We start from the raw sequence: 27,568 nt of genomic DNA, 5'->3' as shown, positions 1-27,568 counted from the left end.
AGAGAGGTAGAGGTAGTGTAGAGGTAGTGAGAGGTAGAGGAGTGAGAGGTAGGTAGAGAGTGAGTGAGAGGTAGAGTAGAGAGTAGGTGAGTGAGGTAGAGAGAGAGAGAGAGTGAGAGAGGAGAGAGAGTGAGAGAGGTAGAGAGGTGGAGAGAGTGAGAGTGGTAGAGAGAGTGAGAGTGGTAGAGAGAGTGAGAGGTAGAGAGAGGTAGTGAGAGAGGTAGAGAGAGAGGTAGAGAGAGAGAGAGAGAGAGAGAGAGAGAGAGAGAGAGAGAGAGAGAGTGAGAGGTAGAGAGAGAGAGAGGTAGAGAGAGTGAGAGAGGTAGAGAGAGTGAGAGAGGTAGAGAGAGTGAGAGAGGTAGAGAGAGTGAGAGAGGTAGAGAGAGTGAGAGAGGTAGAGGGAGTGAGAGGTAGAGAGAGTGAGAGAGGTAGAGAGAGTGAGAGGTAGAGAGAGGTAGTGAGAGAGGTAGAGGAAGAGAGAGTGAGAGGTAGAGAGAGGTAGTGAGAGTGAGAGAGAGGTAGAGAGAGAGTGGTAGAGATAGTGAGAGAGGGAGAGAGAGTGAGGTAGAGAGAGAGAGAGAGGTAGAGTGAGAGAGAGAGGTAGAGTGAGAGAGAGAGGTAGAGTGAGAGAGAGAGGTAGAGTGAGAGAGAGAGGTAGAGTGAGAGAGAGAGTAGAGTGAGAGAGAGAGAGAGAGTGAGAGTAGAGTGAGAGAGAGAGAGTAGAGAGAGAGAGAGAGTGAGGAGAGTGAGAGAGAGAGAGTGAGAGAGGTAGAGTGAGAGACAGAGGTAGAGTGAGAGAGAGAGGTAGAGTGAGAGAGAGAGGTAGAGTGAGAGGTAGAGTGAGAGAGAGAGAGGTAGAGTGAGAGAGAGATGGAGGTAGAGAGAGAGAGAGAGAGAGGTAGAGAGAGAGAGAGTGAGGTAGAGAGAGAGGTAGAGTGAGAGAGAGATGGAGGGGTGGTAACACACAGAATGAAAGTCCTTGGCTGAAAGGTGTGTGTGCGTTAAATCGGTGTATCCATGTGTGTGTTATTGTCTAGAACTTGACGTAGGATGAGGGGATGTATCCTTCGTCTCCGTTGGCTCGTAGAACCCTCATCCATCCATCTCCTTTATCACTCTCCATCACACTGAGCTGCTCGCCTTCTGTTATAGACACTGTCCCCTGACTGGAACCTGGAGACAGACACACACTAGTTATAGACACTGTCCCCTGACTGGAACCTGGGGACAGACACACACTAGTTATAGACACTGTCCCCTGACTGGAACCTGGAGACAGACACACACTAGTTATAGACACTGTCCCCTGACTGGAACCTGGAGACACACACACACTAGTTATAGACACTGTCCCCTGACTGGAACCTGGAGACACACTAGTTATAGGCACTGTCCCCTGACTGGAACCTGGAGACACACACTAGTTATAGACACTGTCCCCTACTGGAACCTGGAGACACACACTAGTTATAGACACTGTCCCCTGACTGGAACCTGGAGACACACACACACTAGTTATAGACACTGTCCCCTGACTGGACCCTGGAGACAGACACACACTAGTTATAGACACTGTCCCCTGACTGGACCCTGGAGACACACACACACTAGTTATAGACACTGTCCCCTGACTGGAACCTGGAGACAAACACACACTAGTTATAGACACTGTCCCCTGACTGGAACCTGGAGACAGACACACACTAGTTATAGACACTGTCCCCTGACTGGAACCTGGAGACAGACACTAGTTATAGACACTGTCCCCTGACTGGAACCTGGAGACAGACACACACTAGTTATAGACACTGTCCCCTACTGGACCCTGGAGACAGACACTAGTTATAGACACTGTCCTCTACTGGAACCTGGAGACAGACACACACTAGTTATAGACACTGTCCCCTGACTGGAACCTGGAGACAGACACTAGTTATAGACACTGTCCCCTGACTGGAACCTGGAGACAGACACACACTAGTTATAGACACTGTCCCCTGACTGGACCCTGGAGACAGACACACACTAGTTATAGACACTGTCCTCTACTGGAACCTGGAGACAGACACACACTAGTTATAGACACTGTCCCCTGACTGGACCCTGGAGACAGACAGACACTAGTTATAGACACTGTCCCCTGACTGGAACCTGGAGACAGACACACACTAGTTATAGACACTGTCCTCTACTGGAACCTGGAGACAGACACACACTAGTTATAGACACTGTCCCCTGACTGGACCCTGGAGACAGACAGACACTAGTTATAGACACTGTCCCCTGACTGGAACCTGGAGACAGACACACACTAGTTATAGACACTGTCCTCTACTGGAACCTGGAGACAGACACACACTAGTTATAGACACTGTCCCCTGACTGGAACCTGGAGACAGACACTAGTTATAGACACTGTCCCCTACTGGACCCTGGAGACAGACACTAGTTATAGACACTGTCCTCTACTGGAACCTGGAGACAGACACTAGTTATAGACACTGTCCCCTGACTGGAACCTGGAGACAGACACACACTAGTTATAGACACTGTCCCCTGACTGGAACCTGGAGACACACACTAGTTATAGACACTGTTCCCTACTGGACCCTGGAGACACACACTAGTTATAGACACTGTCCCCTGACTGGAACCTGGAGACACACACTAGTTATTATGGAGACACTGTCCCCTGACTGGAACCTGGAGACAGACACACACTAGTTATAGACACTGTCCCCTGACTGGAACCTGGAGACAGACACACACTAGTTATAGACACTGTCCCCTGACTGGAACCTGGAGACAGACACACACTAGTTATAGACACTGTCCCCTGACTGGAACCTGGAGACAGACACTAGTTATAGACACTGTCCCCTGACTGGAACCTGGAGACAGACACACACTAGTTATAGACACTGTCCCCTACTGGACCCTGGAGACAGACACTAGTTATAGACACTGTCCTCTACTGGAACCTGGAGACAGACACTAGTTATAGACACTGTCCCCTGACTGGAACCTGGAGACACACACTAGTTATAGACACTGTCCCCTACTGGACCCTGGAGACACACACTAGTTATAGACACTGTCCCCTGACTGGAACCTGGAGACACACACACACACACACACACACACACACACACACACACACACACACACACACACACACACACACACACACACACACACACACACACACACACACACACACACACACACAAGTTAGAGACACTGTCCCCTACTGGACCCTGGAGACAGACACTAGTTATAGACACTGTCCCCTACTGGACCCTGGAGACAGACACACACTAGTTATAGACACTGTCCCCTACTGGACCCTGGAGACAGACACTAGTTATAGACACTGTCCTCTACTGGAACCTGGAGACAGACACTAGTTATAGACACTGTCCCCTGACTGGAACCTGGAGACAGACACACACTAGTTATAGACACTGTCCCCTACTGGACCCTGGAGACAGACACTAGTTATAGACACTGTCCTCTACTGGAACCTGGAGACAGACACTAGTTATAGACACTGTCCCCTGACTGGAACCTGGAGACAGACACACACTAGTTATAGACACTGTCCCCTGACTGGAACCTGGAGACACACACTAGTTATAGACACTGTCCCCTACTGGACCCTGGAGACACACACTAGTTATAGACACTGTCCCCTGACTGGAACCTGGAGACACACACACACACACACACACACACACACACACACACACACACACACACACACACACACACACACACACACACACACACACACACACACACACACACACACACAAGTTAGAGACACTGTCCCCTACTGGACCCTGGAGACAGACACTAGTTATAGACACTGTCCCCTACTGGACCCTGGAGACACACACACACTAGTTATAGACACTGTCCCCTGACTGGAACCTGGAGACACACACACACTAGTTATAGACACTGTCCCCTGACTGGAACCTGGAGACAGACACACACAAGTTATAGACACTGTCCCCTGACTGGAACCTGGAGACAGACACTAGTTATAGACACTGTCCCCTGACTGGAACCTGGAGACAGACACTAGTTATAGACACTGTCCCCTGACTAGAACCTGGAGATAGACACACACTAGTTATAGACACTGTCCCCTGACTGGAACCTGGAGACAGACACACACTAGTTATAGACACTGTCCCCTGACTGGAACCTGGAGACACACTAGTTATAGACACTGTCCCCTGACTGGAACCTGGAGACACACTAGTTATAGACACTGTCCCCTGACTGGAACCTGGAGACAGACACACACTAGTTATAGACACTGTCCTCTGACTGGAACCTGGAGACACACTAGTTATAGACACTGTCCCCTGACTGGAACCTGGAGACACACTAGTTATAGACACTGTCCCCTGACTGGAACCTGGAGACACACTAGTTATAGACACTGTCCCCTGACTGGAACCTGGAGACACACACTAGTTATAGACACTGTTCCCTGACTGGAACCTGGAGACAGACACACACTAGTTATAGACACTGTCCCCTGACTGGAACCTGGAGACAGACACACACTAGTTATAGACACTGTCGGTGTGTGTGTCTGATGGTGTGTGTTTCTGATGCGTGTGTGATGGTGTGCGTGTGCGATGGTGTGCGTGTGCGATGGTATGTGTGATGGTGTGTGCGTGATGGTGTGCGTGTGTGTGTGTGCGTGATGGTGTGCGTGTGATGTGTGTGTGATGGTGCGTGTGTGATGTGTGTGTGTGCGTGATGGTGTGCGTGTGATGTGTGTGTGTGCGTGATGGTGTGCGTGTGATGTGTGTGTGTGCGTGATGGTGTGCGTGTGATGTGTGTGTGTGCGTGATGGTGTGCGTGATGGTGTGCGTGATGGTGTGCGTGTGATGGTGTGCGTGTGATGGTGTGCGTGATGGTTTGCGTGTGATGTGTGTGTGCGTGATGGTGTGCGTGTGACGTGCGTGTGCGTGATGGTGTGCGTGCGTGATGGTGTGCGTGCGTGATGGTGTGCGTGTGCGATGGTGTGCGTGTGCGATGGTATGTGTGATGGTGTGTGCGTGATGGTGTGTGTGTGTGTGTGCGTGATGGTGTGCGTGTGATGTGTGTGTGTGTGTGTGCGTGATGGTGCGTGTGTGATGTGTGTGTGTGCGTGATGGTGCGTGTGTGATGTGTGTGTGTGCGTGATGGTGTGCGTGTGATGTGTGTGTGTGCGTGATGGTGTGTGTGTGCGTGATGGTGTGCGTGATGGTGTGTGTGTGCGTGATGGTGTGCGTGTGATGTGTGTGTGTGCGTGATGGTGTGCGTGCGTGATGTGTGTGTGTGCGTGATGGTGTGCGTGTGTGATGGTGTGCGTGTGTGTGGTGTGCGTGTGCGTGATGGTGTGCGTGTGATGGTGTGCGTGATGGTGTGCGTGTGATGGTGTGCGTGATGGTGTGCGTGATGGTGTGCGTGTGATGTGTGTGTGCGTGATGGTGTGCGTGTGTGATGGTGTGCGTGTGTGATGGTGTGCGTGTGATGGTGTGCGTGTGATGGTGTGCGTGATGGTGTGCGTGTGATGGTGTGCGTGTGATGGTGTGCGTGATGGTGTGCGTGATGGTGTGCGTGTGATGGTGTGCGTGATGGTGTGCGTGTGATGTGTGTGTGCGTGATGGTGTACGTGTGACGTGTGTGTGCGTGATGGTGTGCGTGCGTGATGGTGTGCGTGCGTGATGGTGTGCGTGATGGTGTGCGTGCGTGATGGTGTGCGTGATGTGTGCGTGATGGTGTGCGTGTACCTTGGAAGGTGTAGAGGGCAGTAGCCTTTCCTATAGGAGTCTCCACATCTTCATCAAAGTCTTCATCAAACTCTGAGTAGATGTTCTGAGACGGATCAGCTGACATGGAACTGAAGACAGAGACACACACACATTATATTAACACATATAGACATTATATATACACACACATTATATTAACACATATAGACATCACACACACACACACACATTATATTAACACATATAGACATTATATACACACACACACACACACACACACACATATTACACATACACACACACACACACACACACATTATATTAACACATATAGACATTATATAAACACACACATTATATTAATACATATAGACATTATATAAACACACACATTATATTAATACATATAGACATTATATAAACACACACGCTCCCTCTCTCTTACCAGTATTGATTGTTGTTGACAGCAGTGTTGGTAGAATCATCTCCTCTGAAAGCCTCAGCCAGCCACGACTGTCAGAGAGAAGAATGACTTGCTGTTTACTATAGATGGCTAATGACAAGTGTGTGTTTCCGTGTGTGTGTCCCCAAGCCAGAGTGTCTGTCTGTGTCACCAAGCCAGTGTCTGTGTCCCCAAGCCAGTGTCTGTCTGTGTCACCAAGCCAGAGTGTCTGTGTCCCCAAGCCAGAGTGTCTGTCTGTGTCCCCAAGCCAGAGTGTCTGTCTGTGTCCCCAAGCCAGTGTGTCTGTCTGTGTCCCCAAGCCAGAGTGTCTGTCTGTGTCCCCAAGCCAGAGTGTCTGTCTGTGTCCCCAAGCCAGAGTGTCTGCCTGTGTCCCCAAGCCAGTGTCTGCCTGTGTCCCCAAGCCAGAGTGTCTGCCTGTGTCACCAAGCCAGAGTGTCTGCCTGTGTCACCAAGCCAGAGTGTCTGCCTGTGTCCCCAAGCCAGAGTGTCTGTCTGTGTCCCCAAGCCAGAGTGTCTGTCTGTGTCCCCAAGCCAGAGTGTCTGCCTGTGTCCGCAAGCCAGAGTGTCTGTCTGTGTCCCCAAGCCAGAGTGTCTGCCTGTGTCCGCAAGCCAGAGTGTCTGCCTGTGTCACCAAGCCAGAGTGTCTGCCTGTGTCCGCAAGCCAGAGTGTCTGCCTGTGTCCCCAAGCCAGAGTGTCTGTCTGTGTCCCCAAGCCAGAGTGTCTGTCTGTGTCCCCAAGCCAGAGTGTCTGCCTGTGTCACCAAGCCAGAGTGTCTGTCTGTGTCACCAAGCCAGAGTGTCTGTCTGTGTCCCCAAGCCAGAGTGTCTGCCTGTGTCACCAAGCCAGAGTGTCTGCCTGTGTCACCAAGCCAGAGTGTCTGTGTCCCCAAGCCAGAGTGTCTGTCTGTGTCACCAAGCCAGAGTGTCTGTGTCCCCAAGCCAGAGTGTCTGTGTCCCCAAGCCAGAGTGTCTGTGTCACCAAGCCAGAGTGTCTGTGTCACCAAGCCAGAGTGTCTGTCTGTGTCACCAAGCCAGAGTGTCTGTCTGTGTCACCAAGCCAGAGTGTCTGTCTGTGTCACCAAGCCAGAGTGTCTGTCTGTGTCACCAAGCCAGAGTGTCTGTCTGTGTCACCAAGCCAGAGTGTCTGTCTGTGTCACCAAGCCAGAGTGTCTGTGTCACAAAGCCAGTGTGTGTGTGTCCATGTCTGTGTCACCAAGCCAGAGTGTCCATGTCACCAAGCCAGAGTGTGTGTGTGTGTGTGCGCGCAGTAGCCTACCTCGTATTTGGTGAGTTGTCCTCCGAGTCGTCCAACGTTCTGCGAGGTCTGGGTGATCTGAGGTTCTAGACTGGCTGGGTCTCCCATCTGAGGGTTCCGTTCATAAACACCTCTCATCTTCTCTAATGCCTCACTGGAGGAGGAGGGAAAAAGACAGCGAGACAGAGAGACAGGAAGGAACAAGCAATATGTTACAGAAGAAGGGCGTCTGTTAGAACAAATCAATGTGTCCCAAAAGGCACACTATTCCCATCTAGTACACTACTACTGATCAGGGTCCTATAAGCCCTGGTCAAAGACAGCACACTATATAGGGAATACGGTGCCATTCGAGACGGACACGATGGGAGAATCTCAATTGCAAACTCCTCGCCTCCTTCTCAAAACCCATTGGATGAGAAAGCCACAGGTCCCTCCCCTCTGACCTGAGAGGAGAGAACACGCGAGGAGAATGTCATTGATGGACAGAGACAGTAGGACTGTGAGATCGCCGCCGTCACTGTGGTGATCAGAGTGGCGGGGGAGGCGGGGCTACCTCTGGTCCAGCTCCTTCTGAAGTTCCTTGGTGATGTCATCAATCTTGGATTGAAGTCTCTTCTTCCTCTGTTCTGGAGGCAGGTGAGAGAAGTCCTCAGCAGCTGGAGACTGGGGGTGGGGGGGAGAGGGGACCGGAGGGAGAGAGGAGGGGACGAGAGAGGGATGCGGGAGAGAGAGACAATGACATTGGAAATGTCTATTATTTTGGAATAATATTATTTTGGTTTAATGTTTACTGTACATTTTTACAGTTTATTATCTAGTTAATTTGCTTTGGCAATGTTAACATGTGTTTCCCATGCCAATAAAGCCCCTTAAATTGAATTGAGAGAGGAGGGGTGAGAGAGGAGGGGTGAGAGAGGAGGGGTGAGAGAGGAGGGGTGTGAGAGAGGAGGTGAGTGAGAGAGGAGGTGAGTGAGAGAGGAGGGGTGAGAGAGCAGGTGAGTGAGAGAGGAGGGGTGAGAGAGCAGGTGAGTGAGAGAGGAGGGGTGAGAGAGCAGGTGAGTGAGAGAGGACAGGTGAGAGAGCAGGTGAGTGAGAGAGGACAGGTGAGAGAGCAGGTGAGTGAGAGAGGAGGGGTGAGAGAGCAGGTGAGTGAGAGAGGAGGGGTGAGAGAGGAGGGGTGAGAGAGCAGGTGAGTAAGAAGGGAGGGATGAGAGAGCAGGTGAGTGAGGGAGGAGGGGTGAGAGAGGAGGGGTGAGAGAGGAGGGGTGAGAGAGCAGGTGAGTGAGAGAGGAGGGGTGAGAGAGCAGGTGAGTGAGAGAGCAGGTGAGTGAGAGGGGAGGGGTGAGAGAGGAGGGGTGAGAGAGCAGGTGGGTGAGAGAGGAGGGGTGAGAGAGGAGGGATGAGAGAGCAGGTGAGTGAGAGAGGAGGGGTGAGAGAGCAGGTGAGTGAGAGAGGAGGGGTGAGAGAGCAGGTGAGTGAGAGAGGAGGGGTGTGAGAGCAGGTGAGTGAGAGAGCAGGTGAGTGAGAGAGGAGGGGTGAGAGAGCAGGTGAGTGAGAGAGCAGGTGAGTGAGAGAGGAGGGGTGAGAGAGCAGGTGAGTGAGAGAGGAGGGGTGAGAGAGGAGGGGTGAGAGAGGAGGTGAGTGAGCAGGTGAGTGAGAGAGGAGGGGTGAGAGAGGAGGGGTGAGAGAGGAGAGGTGAGAGAGGAGGTGAGTGAGAGAGGAGGTGAGTGAGAGAGCAGGTGAGTGAGAGAGCAGGTGAGTGAGAGAAAGCGAGATAGATGAGGGTGAGGTGTTATGCTCACATACAGAGTAAAGAAACCTGAGTTAAACCTGAGTTAGTGATAAATATCCCTCAGTTATAACCGAAACTGCTTTAAACCCTCAAAACCAGACACGGGTTCTGTTTAAACCCTCAAAACCAGACACGGGTTCTGTTTAAACCCTCAAAACCAGACACGGGTTCTGTTTAAACCCTCAAAACCAGACACGGGTTCTGTCCCAAACTCTCCTTCCTCCTGAAGTGAACACTTCCACCATGTGAAAGGAAATGACTGACATAACAAATGTGGTAAGAATATCTTCCATTAGCCCACGTCTCCCCCAATCTAACGCTGTAATAACTAGCCCACGTCTCCCCCAATCTAACGCTGTAATAACTAGCCCACGTCTCTCCCCCAATCTAACGCTGTAATAACTAGCCCACGTCTCCCCCAATCTAACGCTGTAATAACTAGCCCACGTCTCCCCCAATCTAACGCTGTAATAACTAGCCCACGTCTCCCCCAATCTAACGCTGTAATAACTAGCCCACGTCTCCCCCAATCTAACGCTGTAATAACTAGCCCACGTCTCCCCCAATCTAACGCTGTAATAACTAGCCCACGTCTCCCCCAATCTAACGCTGTAATAACTAGCCCACGTCTCTCCCCCAATCTAACGCTGTAATAACTAGCCCACGTCTCCCCCCAATCTAACGCTGTAATAACTAGCCCACGTCTCCCCCAATCTAACGCTGTAATAACTAGCCCACGTCTCCCCCAATCTAACGCTGTAATAACTAGCCCACGTCTCCCCCAATCTAACGCTGTAATAACTAGCCCACGTCTCCCCCAATCTAACGCTGTAATAACTAGCCCACGTCTCCCCCAATCTAACGCTGTAATAACTAGCCCACGTCTCCCCCAATCTAACGCTGTAATAACTAGCCCACGTCTCCCCCAATCTAACGCTGTAATAACTAGCCCACGTCTCCCCCAATCTAACGCTGTAATAACTAGCCCACGTCTCCCCCAATCTAACGCTGTAATAACTAGCCCACGTCTCCCCCAATCTAACGCTGTAATAACTAGCCCACGTCTCCCCCAATCTAACGCTGTAATAACTAGCTGTAATAACTAGCCACGTCTCCCCCAATCTAACGCTGTAATAATTAGCCCACGTCTCCCCCAATCTAACTCTGTAATAACTAGCCCACGTCTCCCCCAATCTAACGCTGTAATAACTAGCCCACGTCTCCCCCAATCTAACGCTGTAATAACTAGACCACGTCTCCCCCAATCTAACGCTGTAATAACTAGCCCACGTCTCCCCCAATCTAACGCTGTAATAACTAGCCCACGTCTCCCCCAATCTAACGCTGTAATAACTAGCCCACGTCTCCCCCAATCTAACGCTGTAATAACTAGCCCAATAACTAGTCTCCCCCCCAATCTAACGCTGTAATAACTAGCCCACGTCTCCCCCAATCTAACGCTGTAATAACTAGCCCACGTCTCCCCCAATCTAACGCTGTAATAACTAGCCCACGTCTCCCCCAATCTAACGCTGTAATCACTAGCCCACGTCTCCCCCAATAACTGTAATAACTAGCCCACGTCTCCCCCAATCCAACGCTGTAATAACTAGCCCACGTCTCCCCCAATCCAACGCTGTAATAACTAGCCCACGTCTCCCCCAATCCAACGCTGTAATAACTAGCCCACGTCTCCCCCAATCCAACGCTGTAATAACTAGCCCACGTCTCTCCCCAATCCAACGCTGTAATAACTAGCCCACGCTCCCCCAATCCACGCTGTAATAACTAGCCCACGTCTCCCCAATCTAACGCTGTAATAACTAGCCCACGTCTCCCCCAATCTAACGCTGTAATAACTAGCCCACGTCTCCCCCAATCTAACGCTGTAATAACTAGCCCACGTCTCCCCCAATCTAACGCTGTAATAACTAGCCCACGTCTCCCCCAATCTAACGCTGTAATAACTAGCCCACGTCTCCCCCAATCTAACGCTGTAATAACTAGCCCACGTCTCCCCCAATCTAACGCTGTAATAACTAGCCCACGTCTCCCCCAATCTAACGCTGTAATAACTAGCCCACGTCTCCCCCAATCTAACGCTGTAATAACTAGCCCACGTCTCCCCCAATCTAACGCTGTAATAACTAGCCCACGTCTCCCCCAATCTAACGCTGTAATAACTAGCCCACGTCTCCCCCAATCTAACGCTGTAATAACTAGCCCACGTCTCCCCCAATCTAACGCTGTAATAACTAGCCCACGTCTCCCCCAATCTAACGCTGTAATAACTAGCCCCGTCTCCCCCCAATCTAACGCTGTAATAACTAGCCCACGTCTCCCCCAATCTAACGCTGTAATAACTAGCCCACGTCTCCCCCAATCTAACGCTGTAATAACTAGCCCACGTCTCCCCCAATCTAACGCTGTAATAACTAGCCCACGTCTCCCCCAATCTAACGCTGTAATAACTAGCCCACGTCTCCCCCAATCTAACTCTGTAATAACTAGCCCACGTCTCCCCCAATCTAACGCTGTAATAACTAGCCCACGTCTCCCCCAATCTAACGCTGTAATAACTAGCCACGTCTCCCCCAATCTAACGCTGTAATAACTAGCCCACGTCTCCCCCAATCTAACGCTGTAATAACTAGCCCACGTCTCCCCCAATCTAACGCTGTAATAACTAGCCCACGTCTCCCCCAATCTAACGCTGTAATAACTAGCCCACGTCTCCCCCAATCTAACGCTGTAATAACTAGCCCACGTCTCCCCCAATCTAACGCTGTAATAACTAGCCCACGTCTCCCCCAATCTAACTCTGTAATAACTAGCCCACGTCTCCCCCAATCTAACGCTGTAATCACTAGCCCACGTCTCCCCCAATCTAACGCTGTAATAACTAGCCCACGTCTCCCCCAATCTAACGCTGTAATAACTAGCCCACGTCTCCCCCAATCCAACGCTGTAATAACTAGCCCACGTCTCCCCCAATCTAACGCTGTAATAACTAGCCCACGTCTCCCCCAATCTAACGCTGTAATAACTAGCCCACGTCTCCCCCAATCTAACGCTGTAATAACTAGCCCACGTCTCCCCCAATCTAACGCTGTAATAACTAGCCCAATCTAACGCTGTAATAACTCCCCCAATCTAACGCTGTAATAACTAGCCCACGTCTCCCCCCAATCTAACGCTGTAATAACTAGCCCACGTCTCCCCCCAATCTAACGCTGTAATAACTAGCCCACGTCTCCCCCCAATCTAACGCTGTAATAACTAGCCCACGTCTCCCCCAATCCAACGCTGTAATAACTAGCCCACGTCTCCCCCAATCTAACGCTGTAATAACTAGCCCACGTCTCCCCCAATCTAACGCTGTAATAACTAAATCTAACTGTAATAACTAGCCCAATCTCTCCCCTCCCCCAATCTAACGCTGTAATAACTAGCCCACGTCTCCCCCAATCTAACGCTGTAATAACTAGCCCACGTCTCCCCCAATCTAACGCTGTAATAACTAGCCCACGTCTCCCCCAATCTAACGCTGTAATAACTAGCCCACGTCTCCCCCAATCTAACGCTGTAATAACTAGCCCACGTCTCCCCCAATCTAACGCTGTAATAACTAGCCCACGTCTCCCCCAATCTAACGCTGTAATACTAGCCCACGTCTCCCCCAATATAACGCTGTAATAACTAGCCCACGTCTCCCCCAATCCAACGCTGTAATAACTAGCCCACGTCTCCCCCAATCCAACGCTGTAATAACTAGCCCACGTCTCCCCCAATCCAACGCTGTAATAACTAGCCCACGTCTCCCCCAATCCAACGCTGTAATAACTAGCCCACGCTCCCCCAATCCAACGCTGTAATAACTAGCCCACGCTCTCCCCCAATCCAACGCTGTAATAACTAGCCCACGTCTCCCCCAATCTAACGCTGTAATAACTAGCCCACGTCTCCCCCAATCTAACGCTGTAATAACTAGCCCACGTCTCCCCCAATCTAACGCTGTAATAACTAGCCCACGTCTCCCCCAATCTAACGCTGTAATAACTAGCCCACGTCTCCCCCAATCTAACGCTGTAATAACTAGCCCACGTCTCCCCCAATCTAACGCTGTAATAACTAGCCCACGTCTCCCCCAATCTAACGCTGTAATAACTAGCCCACGTCTCCCCCAATCTAACGCTGTAATAACTAGCCCACGTCTCCCCCAATCTAACGCTGTAATAACTAGCCCACGTCTCCCCCAATCTAACGCTGTAATAACTAGCCCACGTCTCCCCCAATCTAACGCTGTAATAACTAGCCCACGTCTCCCCCAATCTAACGCTGTAATAACTAGCCCACGTCTCCCCCAATCTAACTCTGTAATAACTAGCCCACGTCTCCCCCAATCTAACGCTGTAATAACTAGCCCACGTCTCCCCCAATCTAACTCTGTAATAACTAGACCACGTCTCCCCCAATCTAACGCTGTAATAACTAGCCCACGTCTCCCCCAATCTAACGCTGTAATAACTAGCCCACGTCTCCCCCAATCTAACGCTGTAATAACTAGCCCACGTCTCCCCCAATCTAACTCTGTAATAACTAGACCACGTCTCCCCCAATCTAACGCTGTAATAATTAGCCCACGTCTCCCCCAATCTAACTCTGTAATAACTAGCCCACGTCTCCCCCAATCTAACGCTGTAATCTAACGCTGTAATAACTAGCCCACGTCTCCCCCAATATAACGCTGTAATAACTAGCCCACGTCTCCCCCAATCCAACGCTGTAATAACTAGCCCACGTCTCCCCCAATCCAACGCTGTAATAACTAGCCCACGTCTCCCCCAATCCAACGCTGTAATAACTAGCCCACGTCTCCCCCAATCCAACGCTGTAATAACTAGCCCACGCCCCCCAATCCAACGCTGTAATAACTAGCCCACGCTCCCCCAATCCAACGCTGTAATAACTAGCCCACGTCTCCCCCAATCTAACTCTGTAATAACTAGCTGTAATAACGCCCACGTCTCCCCCAATCTAACGCTGTAATAACTAGCCCACGTCTCCCCCAATCTAACGCTGTAATAACTAGCCCACGTCTCCCCCAATCCAACGCTGTAATAACTAGCCCACGTCTCCCCCAATCTAACGCTGTAATAACTAGCCCACGTCTCCCCCAATCTAACGCTGTAATAACTAGCCCACGTCTCCCCCAATCTAACGCTGTAATAACTAGCCCACGTCTCCCCCAATCTAACGCTGTAATAACTAGCCCACGTCTCCCCCAATCTAACGCTGTAATAACTAGCCCATCTCCCCCAATCTAACGCTGTAATAACTAGCCCACGTCTCCCCAATCTAACGCTGTAATAACTAGCCCACGTCTCCCCCAATCTAACGCTGTAATAACTAGCCCACGTCTCCCCCAATCTAACGCTGTAATAACTAGCCCACGTCTCCCCCAATCTAACGCTGTAATAACTAGCCCACGTCTCCCCCAATCTAACTCTGTAATAACTAGCCCACGTCTCCCCCAATCTAACGCTGTAATAACTAGCCCACGTCTCCCCCAATCTAACTCTGTAATAACTAGACCACGTCTCCCCCAATCTAACGCTGTAATAACTAGCCCACGTCTCCCCCAATCTAACGCTGTAATAACTAGCCCACGTCTCCCCCAATCTAACGCTGTAATAACTAGCCCACGTCTCCCCCAATCTAACGCTGTAATAACTAGCCCACGTCTCCCCCAATCTAACGCTGTAATAACTAGCCCACGTCTCCCCCAATCTAACGCTGTAATAATTAGCCCACGTCTCCCCCAATCTAACTCTGTAATAACTAGCCCACGTCTCCCCCAATCTAACGCTGTAATCACTAGCCCACGTCTCCCCCAATATAACGCTGTAATCACTAGCCCACGTCTCCCCCAATCCAACGCTGTAATAACTAGCCCCCCAATGCTCCCCCAATCCAACGCTGTAATAACTAGCCCACGTCTCCCCCAATCCAACGCTGTAATAACTAGCCCACGTCTCCCCCAATCCAACGCTGTAATAACTAGCCCACGCCTCCCCAATCCAACGCTGTAATAACTAGCCCACGTCTCCCCCAATCTAACGCTGTAATAACTGTAACGCCCACGTCTCCCCCAATCTAACGCTGTAATAACTAGCCCACGTCTCCCCCAATCTAACGCTGTAATAACTAGCCCACGTCTCCCCCAATCTAACGCTGTAATAACTAGCCCACGTCTCCCCCAATCTAACGCTGTAATAACTAGCCCACGCCCCCCACGTCTCCCCCCAATCTAACTCTGTAATAACTAGCCCCACGTCTCCCCCAATCTAACGCTGTAATCACTAGCCCACGTCTCCCCCAATATAACGCTGTAATAACTAGCCCACGTCTCCCCCAATCCAACGCTGTAATAACTAGCCCACGTCTCCCCCAATCCAACGCTGTAATAACTAGCCCACGTCTCCCCCAATCCAACGCTGTAATAACTAGCCCACGTCTCCCCCAATCCAACGCTGTAATAACTAGCCCACGCTCCCCAATCCAACGCTGTAATAACTAGCCCACGTCTCCCCCAATCCAACGCTGTAATAACTAGCCCACGTCTCCCCCAATCTAACGCTGTAATAACTAGCCCACGCCTCCCCCAATCTAACGCTGTAATAACTAGCCCACGCTCCCCCAATCTAACGCTGTAATAACTAGCCCACGCCTCCCCCAATCTAACGCTGTAATAACTAGCCCACGTCTCCCCCAATCTAACGCTGTAATAACTAGCCTACGTCTCCCCCAATCTAACGCTGTAATAACTAGCCCACGCTCCCCCAATCTAACGCTGTAATAACTAGCCCACGTCTCCCCCAATCTAACGCTGTAATAATTAGCCCACGTCTCCCCCAATCTAACTCTGTAATAACTAGCCCACGTCTCCCCCAATCTAACGCTGTAATCACTAGCCCACGTCTCCCCCAATCTAACGCTGTAATAACTAGCCCACGTCTCCCCCAATCCAACGCTGTAATAACTAGCCCACGTCTCCCCCAATCCAACGCTGTAATAACTAGCCCACGTCTCCCCCAATCCAACGCTGTAATAACTAGCCCACGTCTCCCCCAATCCAACGCTGTAATAACTAGCCCACGCCTCCCCAATCCAACGCTGTAATAACTAGCCCACGCCTCCCCCAATCCAATGCTGTAATAACTAGCCCACGTCTCCCCCAATCTAACGCTGTAATAACTAGCCCACGCCTCCCCCAATCCAACGCTGTAATAACTAGCCCACGCTCCCCCAATCTAACGCTGTAATAACTAGCCCACGCCTCCCCCAATCTAACGCTGTAATAACTAGCCCACGTCTCCCCCAATCTAACGCTGTAATAACTAGCCCACGTCTCCCCCAATCTAACGCTGTAATAACTAGCCCACGCCTCCCCCAATCTAACGCTGTAATAACTAGCCTACGTCTCCCCAATCTAACACTGTAATAACTAGCCTACGTCTCCCCAATCTAACGCTGTAATAACTAGCCCACGTCTCCCCCAATCTAACGCTGTAATAACTAGCCCCGTCTCCCCCAATCTAACGCTGTAATAACTAGCCTACGTCTCCCCCACTTCTCCCCCAATCCAACGCTGTAATAACTAGCCCACGTCTCCCCAACGTCTCCCCCCCAATCTAACACTGTAATAACTAGCCCACGTCTCCCCCAATCTAACGCTGTAATAACTAGCCCACGTCTCCCCCAATCTAACGCTGTAATAACTAGCCCACGTCTCCCCCAATCTAACGCTGTAATAACTAGACCACGTCTCCCCCAATCTAACACTGTAATAACTACCACGTCTCCCCCAATCCAACGCTGTAATAACTAGCCCACGTCTCCCCCAATCTAACGCTGTAATAACTAGCCCACGTCTCCCCCAATCTAACGCTGTAATAACTAGCCCACATCTCCCCCAATCTAACACTGTAATAACTAGACCACGTCTCCCCCAATCCAACGCTGTAATAACTAGCCCACGTCTCCCCCAATCTAACGCTGTAATAACTAGACCACGTCTCCCCCAATCTAACGCTGTAATAACTAGCCCACGTCTCCCCCAATCTAACGCTGTAATAACTAGCCCACGTCTCCCCCACGCTCTCCCCAATCTAACGCTGTAATAACTAGCCCACGTCTCCCCCAATCTAACGCTGTAATAACTAGCCCACATCTCCCACAATCTAACACTGTAATAACTAGACCACGTCTCCCCCAATCCAACGCTGTAATAACTAGCCCACGTCTCCCCCAATCTAACGCTGTAATAACTAGACCACGTCTCCCCCAATCTAACGCTGTAATAACTAGCCCACGTCTCCCCCAATCTAACGCTGTAATAACTAGCCCACGTCTCCCCACGTCTCCCCAATCTAACGCTGTAATAACTAGCCCACGTCTCCCCCAATCTAACGCTGTAATAACTAGCCCACGTCTCCCCCAATCTAACGCTGTAATAACTAGCCCACGTCTCCCCCAATCTAACACTGTAATAACTAGCCCACGTATCCCCCAATCCAACGCTGTAATAACTAGCCCACGCATCCCACAATCTAATGCTGTAATAACTAGCCCACGTCTCCCCCAATCTAACGCTGTAATAACTGTAGCCCACGTCTCCCCCAATCTAACGCTGTAATAACTAGCCCACATCTCCCACAATCTAACACTGTAATAACTAGACCACGTCTCCCCCAATCTAACACTGTAATAACTAGCCCACGTCTCCCCCAATCTAATGCTGTAATAACTAGCCCACGTCTCCCCCAATCTAACGCTGTAATAACTAGCCCACGTCTCCCCCAATCTAACGCTGTAATAACTAGACCACGTCTCCCCCAATCTAACGCTGTAATAACTAGCCCACGTCTCCCCCAATCTAACGCTGTAATAACTAGCCCACGTCTCCCCCACGTCTCCCCAATCTAACGCTGTAATAACTAGCCCACGTCTCCCCCAATCTAACGCTGTAATAACTAGCCCACGTCTCCCCCAATCTAACGCTGTAATAACTAGCCCACGTCTCCCCCAATCTAACACTGTAATAACTAGCCCACGTATCCCCCAATCCAACGCTGTAATAACTAGCCCACGCATCCCACAATCTAATGCTGTAATAACTAGCCCACGTCTCCCCCAATCTAACGCTGTAATAACTAGCCCACGTCTCCCCCAATCTAACGCTGTAATAACTAGCCCACATCTCCCACAATCTAACACTGTAATAACTAGACCACGTCTCCCCCAATCTAACACTGTAATAACTAGCCCACGTCTCCCCCAATCTAATGCTGTAATAACTAGCCCACGTCTCCCCCAATCTAACGCTGTAATAACTAGCCCACGTCTCCCCCAATCTAACGCTGTAATAACTAGACCACGTCTCCCCCAATCTAACGCTGTAATAACTAGCCTACGTCTCCACCAATCTAACGCTGTAATAACTAGCCCACGTCTCCCCCAATCTAACGCTGTAATAACTAGACCACGTCTCCCCCAATCTAACGCTGTAATAACTAGCCCCGTCTCCCACAATCTAACACTGTAATAACTAGACCACGTCTCCCCCAATCCAACGCTGTAATAACTAGCCCACGTCTCCCCCAATCTAACGCTGTAATAACTAGCCCACGTCTCCCCCAATCTAACGCTGTAATAACTAGCCCACGTCTCCCCAATCTAACGCTGTAATAACTAGCCTCCCCAATCTAACGCTGTAATAACTAGCCCACGTCTCCCCCAATCTAACGCTGTAATAACTAGCCCAATCTAACGTCTCCCCCAATCTAACACTGTAATAACTAGCCCACGTATCCCCCAATCCAACGCTGTAATAACTAGCCCACGCCTCCCACAATCTAACGCTGTAATAACTAGCCCACGTCTCCCCCAATCTAACGCTGTAATAACTAGCCCACGTCTCCCCCAATCCAACGCTGTAATAACTAGCCCACGTCTCCCCCAATCTAACGCTGTAATAACTAGCCCACGTCTCCCCCAATCTAACGCTGTAATAACTAGCCCACGTCTCCCCCAATCTAACGCTGTAATAACTAGCCCACGTATCCCCCAATCCAACGCTGTAATAACTAGCCCACGTCTCCCCCAATCTAACGCTGTAATAACTAGCCCACGTCTCCCCCAATCGTCTCCCCAATCTAACGCTGTAATAACTAGCCCACGTCTCCCCAATCTAACGCTGTAATAACTAGCCCACGTCTCCCCCAATCTAACGCTGTAATAACTAGCCCACGTCTCCCCCAATCTAACGCTGTAATAACTAGCCCACGTCTCCCCCAATCTAACGCTGTAATAACTAGCCCACGTCTCCCCAATCTAACACTGTAATAACTAGCCCACGTCTCCCCCAATCCAACGCTGTAATAACTAGCCCACGTCTCCCCCAATCTAACACTGTAATAACTAGCCCACGTCTCCCCCAATCTAACGCTGTAATAACTAGCCCACGTCTCCCACAATCTAACGCTGTAATAACTAGCCCACGTCTCCCACAATCTAACGCTGTCATAACTAGCCCACGTCTCCCACAATCTAACGCTGTCATAACTAGCCCACGTCTCTCCCCCAATCTAACGCTGTAATAACTAGCCCACGTCTCCCACAATCTAACGCTGTAATAACTAGCCCACGTCTCCCACAATCTAACGCTGTAATAACTAGCCCACGTCTCCCCCAATCTAACGCTGTAATAACTAGCCCACGTATCCCCCAATCCAACGCTGTAATAACTAGCCCACGTCTCTCCCCCAATCTAACGCTGTAATAACTAGCCCACGTCTCCACCAATCTAACGCTGTAATAACTACGTCCCCCCACGCTGTAATAACCCCCAATCTAACGCTGTAATAACTAGCCCACGTCTCCCCCAATCTAACGCTGTAATAACCAGCCCAATCTAACGCTGTAATAACTCCCCCTCCCCCAATCTAACGCTGTAATAACTAGCCCACGTCTCCCCCAATCTAACGCTGTAATAACTAGCCCACGTCTCCCCCAATCTAACGCTGTAATAACTAGCCCACGTCTCCCCCAATCTAACGCTGTAATAACTAGCCCACGTCTCCCCCAATCTAACGCTGTAATAACTAGCCCACGTCTCCCCCAATCTAACGCTGTAATAACTAGCCCACGTCTCCCCCAATCTAACGCTGTAATAACTAGCCCACGTCTCCCCCAATCTAACGCTGTAATAACTAGCCCAATCTCCCCCAATCTAACGCTGTAATAACTAGCCCACGTCTCCCCCAATCTAACGCTGTAATAACTAGCCCACGTCTCCCCCAATCTAACGCTGTAATAACTAGCCCACGTCTCCCCCAATCCCAACGCTGTAATAACTAGCCCACGTCTCTCCCAATCTAACGCTGTAATAACCAATCTAACTCTGTAATAACTAGCCCACGTCTCCCCCAATCTAACGCTGTAATAACTAGCCCACGTCTCCCCCAATCTAACGCTGTAATAACTAGACCACGTCTCCCCCAATCTAACGCTGTAATAACTAGCCCACGTCTCCCCCAATCTAACGCTGTAATAACTAGCCCACGTCTCCCCCAATCTAACGCTGTAATAACTAGCCCACGTCTCCCCCAATCTAACGCTGTAATAACTAGCCCACGTCTCCCCCAATCTAACGCTGTAATAACTAGCCCACGTCTCCCCCAATCTAACGCTGTAATAACTAGCCCACGTCTCCCCCAATCTAACGCTGTAATAACTAGCCCACGTCTCCCCCAATCTAACGCTGTAATAACTAGCCCACGTCTCCCCCAATCTAACGCTGTAATAACTAGCCCACGTCTCCCCCAATCTAACACTGTAATAACTAGCCCACGTCTCCCCCAATCTAACGCTGTAATAACTAGCCCACGTCTCCCCCAATCTAACGCTGTAATAACTAGCCCACGTCTCCCCCAATCTAACGCTGTAATAACTAGCCCACGTCTCCCCCAATCTGTAATAACTCCCCCAATCTAACGCTGTAATAACTAGCCCACGTCTCCCCCAAATCTAACACTGTAATAACTAGCCCACGTCTCCCCCAATCTAACGCTGTAATAACTAGCCCACGTCTCCCCCAATCTAACGCTGTAATAACTAGCCCACGTCTCCCCCAATCTAACGCTGTAATAACTAGCCCACGTCTCCCCCAATCTAACACTGTAATAACTAGCCACGTCTCCCCCAATCCAACTAACGCTGTAATAACTAGCCCACGTCTCCCCCAATCTAACGCTGTAATAACTAGCCCACGTCTCCCCCAATCTAACGCTGTAATAACTAGCCCACGTCTCCCCCAATCTAACACTGTAATAACTAGACCACGTCTCCCCCAATCCAACGCTGTAATAACTAGCCCACGTCTCCCCCAATCTAACGCTGTAATAAGACCACGTCTCCCCCAATCTAGCTGTACCCCACGTCTCCCCCAATCTAACGCTGTAATAACTAGCCCACGTCTCCCCCAATCTAACGCTGTAATAACTAGCCCACGTCTCCCCCAATCTAACCTGTAATAACTAGCCCACGTCTCCCCCAATCTAACGCTGTAATAACTAGCCCACGTAATAACTCCCCCAATCTAACGCTGTAATAACTAGCCCACATCTCCCCCAATCTAACGCTGTAATAACTAGCCCACGTCTCCCCCAATCCAACGCTGTAATAACTAGCCCACGTCTCCCCCCCAATCTAACGCTGTAATAACTAGCCCACGTCTCCCCCAATCTAACGCTGTAATAACTAGCCCACGTCTCCCCCAATCTAACGCTGTAATAACTAGCCCACGTCTCCCTGTAATAACTAGCCCACGTCTCCCCAATCTAACGCTGTAATAACTAGCCCACGTCTCCCCCAATCTAACGCTGTAATAACTAGCCCACGTCTCCCCCAATCTAACGCTGTAATAACTAGCCCACGTCTCCCCCAATCTAACGCTGTAATAACTAGCCCACGTATCCCCCAATCCAACGCTGTAATAACTAGCCCACGCATCCCACAATCTAATGCTGTAATAACTAGCCCACGTCTCCCCCAATCTAACGCTGTAATAACTAGCCCACGTCTCCCCCAATCTAACGCTGTAATAACTAGCCCACGTCTCCCACAATCTAACGCTGTAATAACTAGCCCACGTCTCCCCCAATCTAACACTGTAATAACTAGCCCACGTCTCCCCCAATCTAATGCTGTAATAACTAGCCCACGTCTCCCCCAATCTAACGCTGTAATAACTAGCCCACGTCTCCCCCAATCTAACGCTGTAATAACTAGACCACGTCTCCCCCAATCTAACGCTGTAATAACTAGCCCACGTCTCCCCACGTCTCCCCAATCTAACGCTGTAATAACTAGCCCACGTCTCCCCCAATCTAACGCTGTAATAACTAGCCCACGTCTCCCCCAATCTAACGCTGTAATAACTAGCCCACGTCTCCCCCATCTAACACTGTAATAACTAGCCCACGTATCCCCCAATCTAACGCTGTAATAACTAGCCCACGTCTCCCCCAATCTAATGCTGTAATAACTAGCCCACGTCTCCCCCAATCTAACGCTGTAATAACTAGCCCACGTCTCCCCCAATCTAACGCTGTAATAACTAGCCCACGTCTCCCCCAATCTAACACTGTAATAACTAGCCCACGTCTCCCCCAATCTAACACTGTAATAACTAGCCCACGTCTCCCCCAATCTAACACTGTAATAACTAGCCCACGTCTCCCCCAATCTAATGCTGTAATAACTAGCCCACGTCTCCCCCAATCTAACGCTGTAATAACTAGCCCACGTCTCCCCCAATCTAACGCTGTAATAACTAGACCACGTCTCCCCCAATCTAACGCTGTAATAACTAGCCTACGTCTCCACCAATCTAACGCTGTAATAACTAGCCCACGTCTCCCCCAATCTAACGCTGTAATAACTAGACCACGTCTCCCCCAATCTAACGCTGTAATAACTAGCCCACGTCTCCCACAATCTAACACTGTAATAACTAGACCACGTCTCCCCCAATCCAACGCTGTAATAACTAGCCCACGTCTCCCCCAATCTAACGCTGTAATAACTAGCCCACGTCTCCCCCAATCTAACGCTGTAATAACTAGCCCACGTCCCCGCTGTAATAACGTCTCCCCAATCTAACGCTGTAATAACTAGCCCACGTCTCCCCCAATCTAACGCTGTAATAACTAGCCCACGTCTCCCCCAATCTAACACTGTAATAACTAGCCCACGTATCCCCCAATCCAACGCTGTAATAACTAGCCCACGCTCCCCCCAATCTAACGCTGTAATAACTAGCCCACGTCTCCCCCAATCTAACGCTGTAATAACTAGCCCACGTATCCCCCAATCCAACGCTGTAATAACTAGCCCACGTCTCCCCCAATCTAACGCTGTAATAACTAGCCCACGTCTCCCCCAATCTAACGCTGTAATAACTAGCCCACGTCTCCCCCAATCTAACGCTGTAATAACTAGCCCACGTCCCCCAATCCAACGCTGTAATAACTAGCCCACGTCTCCCCCAATCTAACGCTGTAATAACTAGCCCACGTCTCCCCCAATCTAACGCTGTAATAACTAGCCCACGTCTCCCCCAATCTAACGCTGTAATAACTAGCCCACGTCTCCCCCAATCTAACGCTGTAATAACTAGCCCACGTCTCCCCCAATCTAACGCTGTAATAACTAGCCCACGTCTCCCCCAATCTAACGCTGTAATAACTAGCCCACGTCTCCCCAATCTAACACTGTAATAACTAGCCCACGTCTCCCCCAATCTAACGCTGTAATAACTAGCCCACGTCTCCCCCAATCTAACACTGTAATAACTAGACCACGTCTCCCCCAATCTAACGCTGTAATAACTAGCCCACGTCTCCCCCAATCTAACGCTGTAATAACTAGCCCACGTCTCCCACAATCTAACGCTGTAATAACTAGCCCACGTCTCCCACAATCTAACGCTGTCATAACTAGCCCACGTCTCCCACAATCTAACGCTGTCATAACTAGCCCACGTCTCTCCCCCAATCTAACGCTGTAATAACTAGCCCACGTCTCCCACAATCTAACGCTGTAATAACTAGCCCACGTCTCCCCAATCTAACGCTGTAATAACTAGCCCACGTCTCCCCCAATCTAACGCTGTAATAACTAGCCCACGTATCCCCCAATCCAACGCTGTAATAACTAGCCCACGTCTCTCCCCCAATCTAACGCTGTAATAACTAGCCCACGTCTCCACCAATCTAACGCTGTAATAACTAGCCCACGTATCCCCCAATCTAACGCTGTAATAACTAGCCCACGTCTCCCCCAATCTAACGCTGTAATAACTAGCCCACGTCTCCCCCAATCCAACGCTGTAATAACTAGCCCACGTCTCCCCCAATCTAACGCTGTAATAACTAGCCCACGTCTCCCCCAATCTAACGCTGTAATAACTAGCCCCCCCAATCTAACGTCTCCCCCAATCTAACGCTGTAATAACTAGCCCACGTCTCCCCCAATCTAACGCTGTAATAACTAGCCCACGTCTCCCCCAATCTAACGCTGTAATAACTAGCCCACGTCTCCCCCAATCTAACGCTGTAATAACTAGCCCACGTCTCCCCCAATCTAACGCTGTAATAACTAGCCCACGTCTCCCCCAATCTAACGCTGTAATAACTAGCCCACGTCTCCCCCAATCTAACGCTGTAATAACTAGCCCACGTCTCCCCCAATCTAACGCTGTAATAACTAGCCCACGTCTCCCCCAATCTAACGCTGTAATAACTAGCCCACGTCTCCCCCAATCTAACACTGTAATAACTAGCCCACGTCTCCCCCAATCTAATGCTGTAATAACTAGCCCACGTCTCCCCCAATCTAACACTGTAATAACTAGCCCACGTCTCCCCCAATCTAACGCTGTAATAACTAGCCCACGTCTCCCCCAATCTAACGCTGTAATAACTAGCCCACGTCTCCCCCAATCTAACACTGTAATAACTAGCCCACGTCTCCACCAATCTAACGCTTTAACATTTGTGAGATGTAGTGAACAAGTGCACACTTCAGGAGACAGGAGATATTATTGGGACGCACCCCAGACGTTGAGGTCCACAGTACTGCTGGTTGTTATCTTTGTCCTCTCAACACCTCCAGAGTACTGACTGGATAACATCTAATCGTAACCATAGAAACCCTGATCTAAACCGTAACCATAGAAACCCTGTTCTAAACCGTAACCATAGAAACCCTGTTCTAAACCGTAACCATAGAAACCCTGTTCTAAACCGTAACCATAGAAACCCGGTTCTAAACCGTAACCATAGAAACCCTGATCTAAACCGTAACCATAGAAACCCTGATCTAAACCGTAACCATAGAAACCCTGTTCTAAACCGTAATCATAGAAACCATGAACGAAACCGTAACCATAGAAACCCTGATCTAAACCGTAACCATAGGAAGTGTTACCATGTTAACTACCATGGAGAGAAGAACACCAGTCAGTACTGTGGAGGTGGAGGCCTGGGTTACATCTAACCGTAACCATAGGAACCCTGATCTAAACCGTAACCATAGCAAGGGTTACCATGTTAACTACCATGGAGAGAAGAACACCAGTCAGTACTGTGGAGGTGGAGGCCTGGGTTACATCTAACCGTAACCATAGGAACCCTGATCTAAACCGTAATCATAGGACGTGTTACCATGTGCTTGTCAGCATTTATCCTCTGGAACTTGAGAAGGATGGACACTCATCGTGAGACACACACACACACATAGATAAACAGAAACACACAATACACACATGTTTGTCACAATACAACACAATGTCCTCATCCACCAATCAGCATTGGGCTTACCTGTCCATCTAGCCCAGGGCTATCCAATCCTGGTCCTGGAGGGCCCAAACACTTCTGGTGTTCATCCCCTCCTCCTAATTAGGGACTAATTCAGACCTGGGACACCAGGTGAGTGTAATTAAGTACCAGGTAGAAACAAAAACAAGAAGTGTTTGGGCCCTCCAGGAACAGAATTGGGCAGCCCTGATCTAGCCAATCAGTCTCTGTTGTTGGAACCTTGGACCCCTGTGACTCACCTGAGTATGCTGGTTACCCAATACACTGATCGGTTTTCCTCCCATAATCCTATACGATCCATTAGATACTAACCTAACCACTGATCTAGGACCAGATTACCCTCCTAAAATCCTAACCTGAATCATTAGATACTAATCTAACCACTGATCTAGGACCAGATTACCCTCCTACAATCCTATCCTGAACCATTAGATACTAACCTAACCACTGATCTAGGACCAGATTACCCTCCTGACCTGAACCATTAGATACTATCCTAACCACTGATCTAGGACCAGATTACCCTCCTACAATCCTATCCTGAACCATTAGATACTAACCTAACCACTGATCTAGGACCAGATTACCATCCTACAATCCTAACCTGATCCATTAGGAGGGGAAACACCAAACTGTCCTCAGATCTAGGGAGACTCATCGGTCTGTGCAGAGCCCTGAAGGTAGCAAGGGAGGTTTGACAGAACGGTTAAACTCTCTCAGGCAGAAAGAGAGAGGGGGAAGGGGTTAGGGGGAGGGGGCAAAGATAGAGGGGTGTGAGAACTGGGGAGGGAAGAACGAGGAAAAGGAGGAAGACAAGGTGGGAAAGGAGAAAACCATTGGAGGAGAGATAGACACCATAAAGAAAACAGAGGATTAAGGCTATGAGAAAAGAGAAGAAAATACCCTGAAGAAACACTATGTAGAGACATAGAATCATTACACACACAAACACACAAAGAGAGAGAGAGAGAGAGAGAGAGAGAGCTCTTTGAATTGAGAGAGAAAGACACATCGCTAGAATTGGCCCCTCAGGTGTAAGAGGGGAGCCGAGAGGTGTGGAATGTGTCTGTGTATAGAGGGGGGTCTGATTACCCAACACTAAGAACTATCCATGCCCCTGACCAGGCTTTTCCAATGATAGAGATGAAGGATGAACAGAATGCTGTAGCCCAATGACAGAGAGGAAGGACAAACAGAATGCTGTAGCCCAATGACAGAGAGGAAGGATGAACAGAATGCTGTAGCCCAATGACAGAGAGGAAGGATGAACAGAATGCTGTAGCCCAATGACAGAGAGGAAGGATGAACAGAATGCTGTAGCCCAATGACAGA

At 49.9% G+C, this 27,568-nt stretch overlaps 1 protein-coding gene across 1 annotated transcript; it reads right to left on the bottom strand.

Moving 5' to 3' along the window:
• Positions 1–833: 833 nt before the first annotated feature.
• On the bottom strand, positions 834–27,568 carry LOC124018431 (cdc42-interacting protein 4 homolog). Its single transcript, XM_046333752.1, has 6 exons — positions 26,084–27,568; positions 8,055–8,164; positions 7,520–7,652; positions 6,226–6,293; positions 5,799–5,908; positions 834–1,173 (listed from the first exon to the last, which is right to left on the bottom strand). The coding sequence occupies exons 1-6, from the start codon at positions 26,084–26,086 to the stop codon at positions 1,034–1,036; spliced, it is 564 nt and encodes a 187-aa protein (XP_046189708.1). The 5' UTR covers positions 26,087–27,568; the 3' UTR covers positions 834–1,033.

This window comes from Oncorhynchus gorbuscha, unplaced genomic scaffold, assembly GCF_021184085.1.
Source record: "Oncorhynchus gorbuscha isolate QuinsamMale2020 ecotype Even-year unplaced genomic scaffold, OgorEven_v1.0 Un_scaffold_510, whole genome shotgun sequence".
NCBI lineage: Eukaryota > Metazoa > Chordata > Actinopteri > Salmoniformes > Salmonidae > Oncorhynchus > Oncorhynchus gorbuscha.
The sequence above is the reverse complement of the archived record's forward strand: the minus strand, read 5'-3'. Positions and strand labels throughout refer to the sequence as shown.

Coding starts and splice junctions, on each gene's coding strand:
- LOC124018431 (XM_046333752.1), bottom strand. Junction 7,653..8,054: donor CAGAAGGAGCTGGACCAGAG/GTAGCCCCGCCT, acceptor CTCCTCCTCCAG/TGAGGCATTAGAGAAGATGA. Junction 5,909..6,225: donor GTCAACAACAATCAATACTG/GTAAGAGAGAGG, acceptor CTCTGTCTTCAG/TTCCATGTCAGCTGATCCGT.